At 27.3% G+C, this 12,500-nt stretch overlaps 1 protein-coding gene across 4 annotated transcripts in view; it reads right to left on the reverse strand.

The window, feature by feature from the left end:
- The window catches only part of LOC136092364 (uncharacterized), a 244,938-nt gene that overhangs the window by 112,074 nt on the left and 120,364 nt on the right, over window positions 1-12,500 (reverse strand). For all 4 annotated transcript variants that reach the window (XM_065820432.1, XM_065820433.1, XM_065820430.1 and 1 more), the window contains exons 22-23: window positions 9,428-9,554; window positions 8,732-8,872 (exon numbers count right to left, since the gene is read on the reverse strand). In XM_065820432.1, the coding sequence (XP_065676504.1) occupies window positions 8,732-8,872; window positions 9,428-9,554 (268 nt within the window). The remainder of the gene's footprint in view (window positions 1-8,731; window positions 8,873-9,427; window positions 9,555-12,500) is intronic.

Raw genomic sequence — 12,500 nt, forward strand, 5'->3', positions numbered from 1 at the left:
ATACGCGTAAGTTGCGTATTAAATGCGTGCGTATATGCGGTTATTTGTATAAATTGCATTTACGTTTACGTAAGTAAATGCAATAAATTGCATCAAATGCATTTGTGTTTGTGTGTGAGTTTTCATTTTGGAACGCAAACGCAAAACGCCCATGACTTTGAGCCCAGATATTTTTATGTATGGTCCCAGTAGACCACCATAAAAATATCTGGGCTCAAAGTCATTGTTAAGCTGAAGAAGGTGTTTTAGAAAATAGTTTCATATATATTTCAAAGAATTTGAAGAGTTTTTTTTGCATTTTATGATTAAAACTCCGCAAATATATTTAGAAATACAAGAAATAAGTTTTCAATAAATTATCAGTTATTAGGATGTTGAGAAACAGTAGCAGTATATATTGTATACTGCTACTTAATTTTAATTTGAGTAAAATAAATTTAACTTCTTAATGACGATTTTTACATATATGTAAAATATATATAAAAACATTGTCTATTTTGTGATCAATTCTGTTGTATTTTAGAATATAGAAAATAATATTAAATATGGCTAGTGCAGAGCATGTTGGAAAAGCTAGTGAAAGAAGAATTCTTTATCTGTTGGGGTATCCTCTCCAGATATTTTTTCCAAACAGACTTCCACTCGGTGGGGAAGTTTGTCGCAGAATTTACTGGATTAACCGGAGTAATGCAACTGCAATCAAAACATTGTAATTCAAAATTGGATGTCCTCTGGGGAGTACAGGCAATTCTAAATGCAGTGGCGGTGTGTGTATGTGAAATATCAAATGTTTGCATCATAAGGGATTAACATTTCGAACAAGACAGGCTTTGATGAAAATTTTATCATCAGTGAAGAGTCAATAAAGTAAGTGAAAAATCTCTTGTCATAAAAATTAAGTATTCTGTGAAACATTTATCTGTGCAATATATTTACATATAAGTTTTTATGCTATATTTTAAAATGTTGACATTTTTTAAATGTTGTAACTTTTTAATTTAAGAATTGAATTATTGTTCTGTAGACCCAGTATATTAAAGTTTTAAAGATGAGAACCCTAGAGATGAGCAAAGAAACCATGAGCCAACACACTCCAGAGTTCTTAGATAAAGCCAATGTTTTGTTTCCTATACACAAGAAAGACATTTTCAAGTTAGTTAGCCAGGATCCTAGAAGGAGTAAAGAGGCTGTAAAGGAGGATTTAATTTTTTTGAAGAGATGTTTGAAAAAGGGCATGGTCAAGATACCCAACAAAAAGACAAAACATTTGCTAAAATAGTTGCTGAAAATGAGGAAAGGATGAAAAACCTGTTGAAGAAGATGGTAGAAGAAAAGCAACAGGAAGAGAGACTAAGAGAAATCGTTGAGCAAAAAAAAGAAAGCCAATTACTGGAAAAAGCAGCAGAAGAAGCTTTGAGAAATTTTGAGCAAGAATTCTTTAGTGGGTGTAGTGAAACAGATTATGATTCAGACTTTGAAACTGCTTCTGCAAAGAAAAGAAAGTTAGATAATTCAACCAAGATTTGCCTTCAACTCAGTCTGAATGATGTGTTGGATAAGTGGATTTCATTTATGACAAGGTAAATAAGTTTATGTATGAAAAAGTAAAGTATATTACAAGTATATATAAACATCAAGTTAAAAAAACTTAAATGTTATATAATTTAAAAAATGAAAATGCTCTGTTTTTTGTTAGTGTGAGAGCTGAAACAGCAATATTGTCTTCCTTATTTTAAGCTGGGGGAATAGATATTAACATGTTGAACATTTCAAAGTTGCAGATGGTAAGAAAAAACCATGAAATTATAAAGAATGAAGCACTTAGAGTAAGAGACCAGAACCTGAATAGGATAAAGGGTTTACAACTTGTTCTTCACTTTGACACAAAGTTAATTAAACAGTACAGGACAGAGATCAAGATTTTCGGAAACAGTAAAAAGGCTGGGAAAAAGCATTTCCTCTCCAGAGACTGGCTTACTTGACTTTCTTCTGGGAATACTTGAAGTACCCTCCTCCAAAGGGAAAGATCAAGCACTGGCTATCCAAAGTCTAGTGGAGTACTATGACTTAACAGACCATATCATAGCTTGTTGTGCTGACACAACTCACTCAAACACCTGAAAACATAATGGTGCAATTAGAAATATCACAGGTTACTCTCTACCTTGTCCAATTCTTTGGCTAATGTGCAGGTATGATGATCTACTATATAAATTACAGGCATTTTTTTTCTTTTCATTTTTTCTGAGAGTAATGACAAAAAATGATAATAATAATAAATTTAGGCACCATATAATGGAACGACATGTTCATCATGTTATGATGGAATTACAGGGAGAAACAAAGGGGCCCAGTCAATCCTTATACAAAAAGCATCAAGATCTTTGGCTTAAGATTGAAAAAGATGTAAATACATTGACCAACATTGAGAAATTTGATTGGAACAGACCTGAGTTTGTTCTTGGAACCCTCTTTTACAATCTTGCATATGAAACAATGCAGTTCTGCACGACAGCTCTTAAAACAAGTATTTTTGACAGAAGTGATTACAAGTATTTATGTCAACTGGAAGCTTTTTACCTCAGAGCAGATTTATTGAACTTCAGGTTTCTACAACCAGGTGCACATCAAGAAGCAAGATTTATGGCTGATTCATTGTATCTGTTACCAATGCAAATGACCAAGAATTACAACAAGCAACTCATTATCAATGAGATTGAGATGATAAAGGATGCAACAAATTATATAGCGATCTTTAACTGCTTATTATTTCTGAAGAGCCCAATGGCAGCTTAGGCTCCATCCAATGATCTTAGAGCATTCAAGATTTCATTGCAGATCATAATAGATCCACTTTACACCAAGAAGTACAGAAAGATTGGAAAAGCTCTTAATCTTAGTATTCTCAGACACACTTGGTATTTTACACCACAGTGTGTTATCTTTGCTTTAGCTGATCAGCGCTTAGAGGAGAAAGAGAGGATGGGTATTCTTGTAGAATTGTTAAAATTTGATGTTCCAAAGATGAAGAGCTTTGACAAAGAACAACCAGAACCTTTTACACAGATCTATCTCCTCCCAAAGCTATCAGATTTTGTTTCTCAGGAGTCTTATCTCTTTTTCTCCATCTTGGTATAACAAAAGATGCATTCTCTCATGGAAAGAAAGAATGTCAAATTTGGAGTGAAATTTCAACAATAAATCTTATATTAAAATTTATTTACACTTAGACAAAAATGTCTTAATACGACATACAAGATATATAATTAATAAGACACAATGATGGTGGTTTTAGGCAACCAGGGGGAGGTGTTTTAATGTGCCACTAAACAAGACTTGAAAAATATTCAGATAAAAAAAGCACTTTATGGCTATATTTTTGTTTTTCAAATATATTTTTGTCAAAAAAAGTTAATTAATTCTTGCACCACCTAATCTTTTTTTTTGTATTTCATTTAAAAAACATTTTAAACCAATGCAATCATAATAAAGAATAAAATAATTATGAAACCTTTCCAAAGTTACAGTAGGTATAGCACTCAGAATATATGAATTGGATGATTAAATTTAAATTAATTTGATTATTTTATAAAAATATTAAATACTACAGTAATTTCAATCAATAAATGGAAAAAAAACTCATTAAAATTTACATGCAAGTTTTTTCTGAAACACCTTCAGCTAAACAGTGACTTTGAGCCCAGATATTTTTATGGCAGTCTACTGGGACAAAATAAAGAGGATTGACAATATTAAACTTAAAAATTTTTTTTTCTGGGACACCCTTATATATATATATATATATATATATATATATTATATATATATATATATATATATATATATATATATATATATATATATATATATATAAATATATATAATATATATGTATATATATATATATATATGTATATATATATATATATAAATAATATATATATATATGTATATATATATATATATATATATATATATATATATATATAATATATATATATATATATATATATATATATATATATATATATTTATTTATTGATAAATGTTGTATATTGCTGGAAATACAACTCTTGTCTGTTTAAGAGTGATCAATATCTTTTTGAAAAAAATAGATCAAATAATATTAAAATATTTTAAATGAGAAAATACAACTTTATAATGGAACTTAAAGTTTCATGCTATTCGGCAATCATCAGCCATATTATTCAAATATAAAATAAAAACCGTTATAAAAAATACAAATTTAGCGTTGCAACAGCATCTGACGCCAAGTGTACGATATTTGCTAATCGCCGGAATCAAAGTTAGAAAGTAAAAATTTTTTGCTATGCCTACAAGCAGAAACCAATTCACTTTTTTTATTAAGTAATAAACCACTATCAAAATTCATAATAAAATATTTTTCACTGATGCAAAGGTTACACTTTTTTGTAGATGGATTATAAGATTGGCATCTTTTAATTATGTTCCACTTAATTATAGGCATGTTACCTGTGTCTTTGTGTTTCCAGATTTCTATGGAAAGTTCTGTATCATTTCTATACCTGGTTGCATTAAATGATTTAAGGTGGTTTGCAAATCTGAGCTTGAATGCACTTTCACTGATACCGATGTAAGATTTTTCCGTAAGACTGGGATTAGGTGATGATAAAGTGGCTTTAGAAGATAATATATGTTCAATTGAGGTTGGTAATTGTTTTAAAATGCTTAGTGGATGGTTGGAACTAGCATGGATATAATTTAGCGTATTATCTAAATTATATAGTTTTAACAACTTGAGAAGAGTGCTCAACAGGAGGAGCAATAAATTTATTGAGTCATAAAAAATGGAGAACAATACATTTCCATTGATGGAGAACAATACGTTTCTATTGATGCTGATCATAAATCTTTAATTCTCCACGCGCGTAAGTCTTTATTATTTACCAATGATCAAGTTTGGATTAAGAAATCGAGTGGTTTGTTTGATGTTACCATGGGTGCATTTGATGGAGCGGAAGTGTGTGAGTTAGTTGGTATTTTTCTTCTCTTCCAGATTTTGCAATTTTATAAAAAATCTGATTTTGGATTATATAGAAATGATGGCCTAGCCGTGTTTAAAAAGGCAAGCGGTCCAAAAATGGAAAAAATTAAGAAGCATTTTACTCAAATATTTAAACAATACAACCTCTGTATTTCCATTCAATCTAATATGAAAGTTGTTAACTACCTTGATGTGTCATTTGATCTTAATAACTGCACTTTTCAACCTTACCATAAACCTGATAGTACGCTAAACTATATCCATGCTAGTTCCAACCATCCACCAAGCATTTTAAAACAATTACCAACCTCAATTGAACATAGATTATCTTCTAATTCTTCAAACGAAAAAATTTTCCAAAAGTCTGCTCCTATTTATAAAGACGCATTAGAAAAGTCTGGATTTCACACCAATCTCCAATATCATTCAAATCTAAATCCTTCTAATACTAATAAACGAAAAAGAAATATAATATGGTTTAATCCTCCTTTCATTAAAAATGTGGTAACAAAAATTGGACACCTTTTCTTAAACTTAATTGACTTACATTTTCCATTACATCATAAGCTTCACAAAATTTTCAACAGAAACACAATAAAAGTTAGTTACAGCTGCATGCCAAATATTCGATCTATTATTAATTCACACAACCAACAAATTTTGCGCAACAAACTCACCACTAATGATATAAATTGCAACTGCATTAAGAAAACTGCATGCCCGTTAAATAACAAATGTCTATCAAAAAACGTTGTATATAAAGCCACTTTATCATCACCTAATCCTAGTTTTACAAAAAAATCTTACATCGGTATCAGTGAAAATGCATGTATATATATATATATATATATATATATATATATATATATATATATATATATATATATATATATATATACACATACATATACATATATATATGTATATATATATATACACACATATATACATATATATATATATACATATATATATAATATATATATATATATATATATATATATATATATATATATATATATATATATATATATATATGTATATATATACACACATATATATACATATATATATATATACATATATATATGTATATATATATAAATTTATATATTTAATAGTAATAATAATAATAACAATAATTTCAATTACTCGTTGAAAAATATACCTATACTAGATGAAAAAAAGTTATACTTCTTTAATTGAAAGGAGTTGAGCATTTTATTAAAAGAATTCGTTAGAAAGCATTTTTTCTTAAAAGCATTTTTTCTTAACACTGAGCATTTATTCTTAAAACTGAAAACAAACACAGATGATTTATTTAATAATAATCAAGACAATAATTATGGATTCAAAACGAAAAGTACTTACCTAATTCTGAAAATTTTAAAAATGAATTTGCACTTAATAAAACAATAAAGTTTCCGCTTATAAATAACAGATTTCATAAAGAATTAAAGTTAGATGTTAAAAAAATCAAATCAATCTCTAATATTTTTGTTGATAAAACAAAAAGTGAAATTGGATATGTATCTTAAGATAATTTGTTAAAACTATGAGTTTGTCAGAAGATTGATATATAAAAATTAAAAAATTTTTTATTAAAAATATAAACAAAAACCTTTTGTTTAAACTGAATTTTAAACCGTATGACTTCACTCTGTTTCTGTAATGTCAATAGAGTAAAAAAATTGTCTAACATTGGAGAAAAATAATTGATTGATTAAATGGATAAAAAAGTTTATTAACCCTAAATTCAGTTTTTGCTGTTGTTGGAAAACGAAACTTTATTTTTGATTACTGTTAAATTGTAAAGAGACTGATAACCTAAAAAAGTCAAACCATTTAGACAAATAATAACCATCCAGTCAATAAAAATAATGAAATAAAACAAAAATTAAAATCACTAACGATTGCATCAAACATGTTGGACCAATCATTAATTTTCAACCAAAAACCATTAGTACAACAAGGTTAACAAGGTGATCATATTAGTTTGAAATGAAGAGAAGAACACATGACAATCTGAAAATACTTTCATACCCCTCTTCTTGTTATTTTTGTTATTTTTTAAAATACCAGTTTATAGTCCTGGTGGAAAATGCTTATGTTGCTATTATGATGTTCTATTTGATGAAAAAGAAAACCTTTTCAGAATACTAGCAGATGATTTCATAAAGTTTTTAATTTGATAGTAACACTCTTATGTAGATGTAATACTAGAAAAATGACATCAACCTAATCACCAGGCTTTATTTTCTAATGACATCACTAAGGAATATACATAATACACAACTGATGAAGAAAATTATAAACATAATTTTAGCACTTGAATACCATCATAAATGTAAGTAAAATTGATGATCTCTGATAAAAATTTAAAGAACTTTCTTCAAAAGTAATCTGTTATCAATTATGTATGCAATGGCAGTTAATTGGACGGACACAAATGTGTCAAAGTTTTTAGATTTTTGAAGAAATAACACTTCATTCTTTAATTGAATAATTCAATCGTAATGAAATCAAAAGAAGGTTTAAAAAAGCTTTTAATTTTTAAAACTATTGTCAACACTTTTTGAAACTATTATCTTAGTTCAATTTGTACCATAAATGGTATGTCTGTGGTAGTGTTATAGAAAATCAGGGTGTCAGCCGATACTTTACGATATTTCAACTACCTATTTTTCAAGTATTTAATTTAAAGTTAACCAAACTCAACTTTAAAAAAACCAGAATTAGATTCTTTTGGAAAAATCCTCTTTAATTGCAAAAATGTAAACATTATTACAACCCATAATACAATTGATACAACATTTAAAGTATCAAGAGAAGTTAATAAAACCATCTGCCAAATAAAATTTTATGTTATGTGTACAATATAAAATTTACTTAAGTTTTGTAAGTTTGATGAAGAGCCATTTTTCCTGATTTTTCCAAAATTTAACTCGACTTCCCTAATTATTCCCTGCTTTTATGAAGATATCTTTATTTTGAAAGTATACAATATCTTTTTTGTAACATATCTAAAATACTTAAATAAAAATTTTTGACATTTGAACTTTATTCGTACTTTATGTGTGTCATGGAGACAGAACAATAGATGTGTGAAGAAAAAGCATGAAGAAAATTGCAAACTTTTTTATCTTAATACTAAAATAATAACTTGCATAAAATCACTAATAGAAGCACAGGAACAACAATAATCTCAAAAAATTATATAAAAAATTATATAATATATGTTATGTGAAATTAATTTTTCATTAAAAAAAATTGGTCAACCTAAATAGATTCATAACTTATAAACTAAATTGAATAACTTATAAAATAAAGTGAATATTTTAAAAGGTAAATTAAATAATTTAGAGACTATAAGATAATTTAGAGACAAAACATTTTGGCGCTCAAAAAATGTGTAACGTTTAGAATTCACTCAATTTTAAACAATATAAAAAAGGTCAAAATTTTAAAAACCAAAGGTTTTTATTTCGTTTTTAACAGTTTATATCTTATGTCAACCTACAGGAAAAAGTGGTCTAAAATAACCTAAAGTTATGTTAACTTCAACTGAAAGCCACTAAAAAGAAGCACAAAACCAAAATGTGGGCTGCAACAGATAAAAAAAATGCACTTCTCTAAATGTACATTTTTTGTTTTGTTTAATAATATAAAAATTTTAAAATTTAATGTTACCATTATTACACCTACCTTTAAATGCAAAGTTACGCTTCATGTATGATCCTTCTAGATTTACTCCAGCACAAGTTTTAGAGTTTGGATCAATTTCAGCATTTAAGCATATATTGCTGATTTCAATTGTCATTAAGTCTGCAGCAGCCTTAAGGATTTCTATAAATAACATAATCTTATGAAAATACTTTCAAATGTACAAATATTTAAATGTAAATAAATGTGAACAATAGCGAATAGTAAAATTTTAAATTGTTAACAAATATAAAGTAAAAAACCATAAATAAAATTAAAAAAATCAATATATTGTCTTTTAAAATATACAGTTTAATATTATAATAAACAAAGATAAAATATAAACAAAAGTAAAAGCAAATGTAAGTAAGCAAAAGTAATAAACCCCCTCATCCTTAACATAACTGAAAAAAACCTCTACCACTACATCACTACTATTTTATTTTCAAATATCAAATGGATTACAATGCTTTGGTTTTTGTTTAAAGTTATGTTAAAAACCAAACAAAGGATGAATAAATTATTTAACTTCAAAGTTTAACAAAACTGTCTTATCAATATGTGTATTATCAATATACACACATACAAAAAAAAAAAAAAATAATTCAAACTAAATAAAATAAAAGTTTAAAATTTTATTAAAATAAATAACATTTTAAACTGTTATTCAAGATGTATAAAAAAATCCTAATAACTTACCATCTGTTGCTTTTTTTGCAAAGTCAACTAAACCCTGAGCTAAATTAACAACACCATCAGCAATACTTGTCATTCTTTGTGCAGCATCCACAAATAAATCACCAATATGTGTTAAACCAGCCATAATCTAAACAAATAATACGTTTTTTTTATCAATAATAAGATAGACTGAAAAAAAAAAAAAAACAGTTCCACACCATTTGTTAATAAAAAATTAACTTAACAAATTTTTTTTCTTCTTCTTTTCAAGTTCTTCAACTTAATTTTTATAAACTCTAGTTAAGTTTTAATACTTTTTCTTTTTAACACATTCTTTCTTTCTTTATGTAACTCAGTTTATTTTTTTCTCTGCAAGTTTTATACACTCTATAACCTTGTTTTCAAACATTAAAATAGCTTTTTCAGCAATTTTGACTTAACTTTTCAATGTCAGCTGTGATATACATAGCATTTTGCTCTTGCTCTGTTTTCTTTCTCCTTTTTAGCATTATCCAACTTAAATATATACTTTTGACGGGCTGATCAAAAAACTTTGAACAATGGTGCTGTGATTTAAACTTTGTGCAGTTTAAACCATTGGCAATTAAATGGTCCTTTACGATTCTCCAAGAGATAATACTTAAAGGTGTCGTGTTTGTTTTAACAGGAAAGTTGTTTATGCTAAAACCACACTCAACAGCAGCCTAGCCATGACTAAGTGTAAAAATTCATTTTATGAAAAAAGACAATTCAATAAATGGCACGTTGAAAATAAAAATCATCAAGACAATCCTTTGGATGAATAAACTTTTAAAAGATTCTTACTTTATGGCTTTGACTTCACTATTTATTAAATCTTTAAACTGAGATAACACAAGTCAAGATAAAATCCTTAAACTCATGAAGTATCCTTTGACCTCATGAACAACTTAATAGAGATTTGAAACTTTAGAAACAGCAAATCCTGTGTTCAGTTTTTCATCATGTAACAGATTATTAGTCATAGAAAGATCAAGATCTTTCAACATTTTCCAGCTTCTGCAAAAGTTATCTGGTTTTTCAACTTTATTATTATTTCCTTTACATCAAAGTATAAAAATGGAACCATTGGATAGTCTGTCTGGTATTTCTTTGTAAAGATTTAACTATATTTGCAATTTAAGTAAAGAAATGCAACTTGAGAAATATTAATCTTATTATTAACAATATCTTGAAATGTCTCATAGCTTTTATATTTTAGCTGTTAAGATTTAGGCATTCCAGGAAAAAAATATTTTTTGATACTTTTTTACGCTTTGATCAACCGGATAACTACCTTTTCGTTTTCAACCCATCTAAAAATCTATGACCTTTTTTTTTTCAAACCTATAACTTCAATTAAGCCTTTATTTCAAACCTATAACCTTTGTTAAAATTTTTTTGTTTCAAACCTATCTAAAAATCTAAAACCCATCAATACCAATTAGAAAGATTTTGAATCATATCTAGTTATATTGGTCCTCCTTTCAATAATTTTGTATCATTCAGTAAGTCAGATGTTTCACAATGAAAATGCCTGTTATGCTATAATTGCTAGTAACTAAATGTCATCTAAAAACTTGATTGTCCCAAGAATGTGAATTTATGTTTTGAATGGAGCTAATTACAGTAGTTACCTTGTTGAGCAGAAGTAAAGAGTATAGACAGTAACAGATTTATACTCTTCTCTCTTTGTAGGATTATCATGTAAAATATAATAAGCAGCATTCAAAACCTTTTTTAGATTCCATTATGTGGGATTTATTCCATTATACCTCTTCAACTTTTAAACTGCCATGGACAATATGCAAATTACAAGTTCCAATGTTAATAAGAGAATGTAAAATAGTTTCAGTCAAACTAGTTGTGAATTCATCAAAAAATATTAGATTGTCATTTGGATCATTTATTGATACTTGGTATAGCTTTGTTATTTCCAAATTTTTAACAATATCTCTTAAATGAGTCATTAAGTCTTGATGTGTTGTATGACCTAAGAAATTTGATCCAAAATAACGAACACTTGTATGGTTTCTATTAACATACTAGAATCTAATATAAATATCCATTTCAGAAGTAGGCTTAAGTCATTGTTTGAATGTAATGAAATGAAAATCCACTGTTCACATTTTTTAGATGCCATATAATTTTAGCCTTAGTAACATTTTTTTTTTTACACACAAGTCTTTTGTTTTTTATTTTTCTGTAATTGACTCATTAGAGTCAATTACAGAAAAATAAAAAACAAAAGACTTGTGAAAGTCTTTAGAAAGACAAATAATAAAGTACTTTTCCCTTTTGGTTTTGCAAAGAATCTGTTCACTTTTCTTAAATCTATATTATGCTTTGCTCCTTTTGCATGGTCTGTCAAAGCAGAGCGCCCACTTGAAAAGTGTTCTATTGACATGTGGCAAACTACATATTTTGTTTTAGTAGCATTTTTAAGATCATTCTTAAGCCAATCTTTAAAGTTATTATTGCTAACCAAGTGGTATTTAGAATTGAGTAATAACTCAATTAGCCATCTTTAAATTGTCTTTGATTCTTCACTTTTTTACTATTCACTAATTTCATACTAAAAAAAACAATAGCTAACCTAAAATTAAAATTTCAGCAACTGTTTTGCTAAAGCACAAGTTTCAGAGAGAATGTGTTCTGACACCTCGATAGATGTGGATGATCTTTATGAGGAACTCAAAAACCAGTAAGAAAGGGTTCCATTTTATACATGTGACTTTTACCTGAAGGAACAACAGCAAAAGATGTTGTGTCCATAGATATTGTCAACACTGCCGAGCAAATAATGAATGATGATGGTCTTGAAAGGTACTATGAAACTACATGATATTTAGTGAAAATGGAGAGTGTATTCATAAATGTATAAATAAAATAAAATTAATTATTGAAAAAGAGTTATTAGAGAAGCTAATACAAGCTGATATATGTAACTTCTTTCACTGAAACATTTATTAGTATAATTATACTTTACTAGTATTATTATAATTTATTATTACATTAGTATACTATTATTATTAGTAATATAATTTATACCTTAGCATTAACCAATTGCCTTAAC

Source organism: Hydra vulgaris, chromosome 15, assembly GCF_038396675.1.
Source record: "Hydra vulgaris chromosome 15, alternate assembly HydraT2T_AEP".
Taxonomy (NCBI): Eukaryota; Metazoa; Cnidaria; class Hydrozoa; order Anthoathecata; family Hydridae; genus Hydra; species Hydra vulgaris.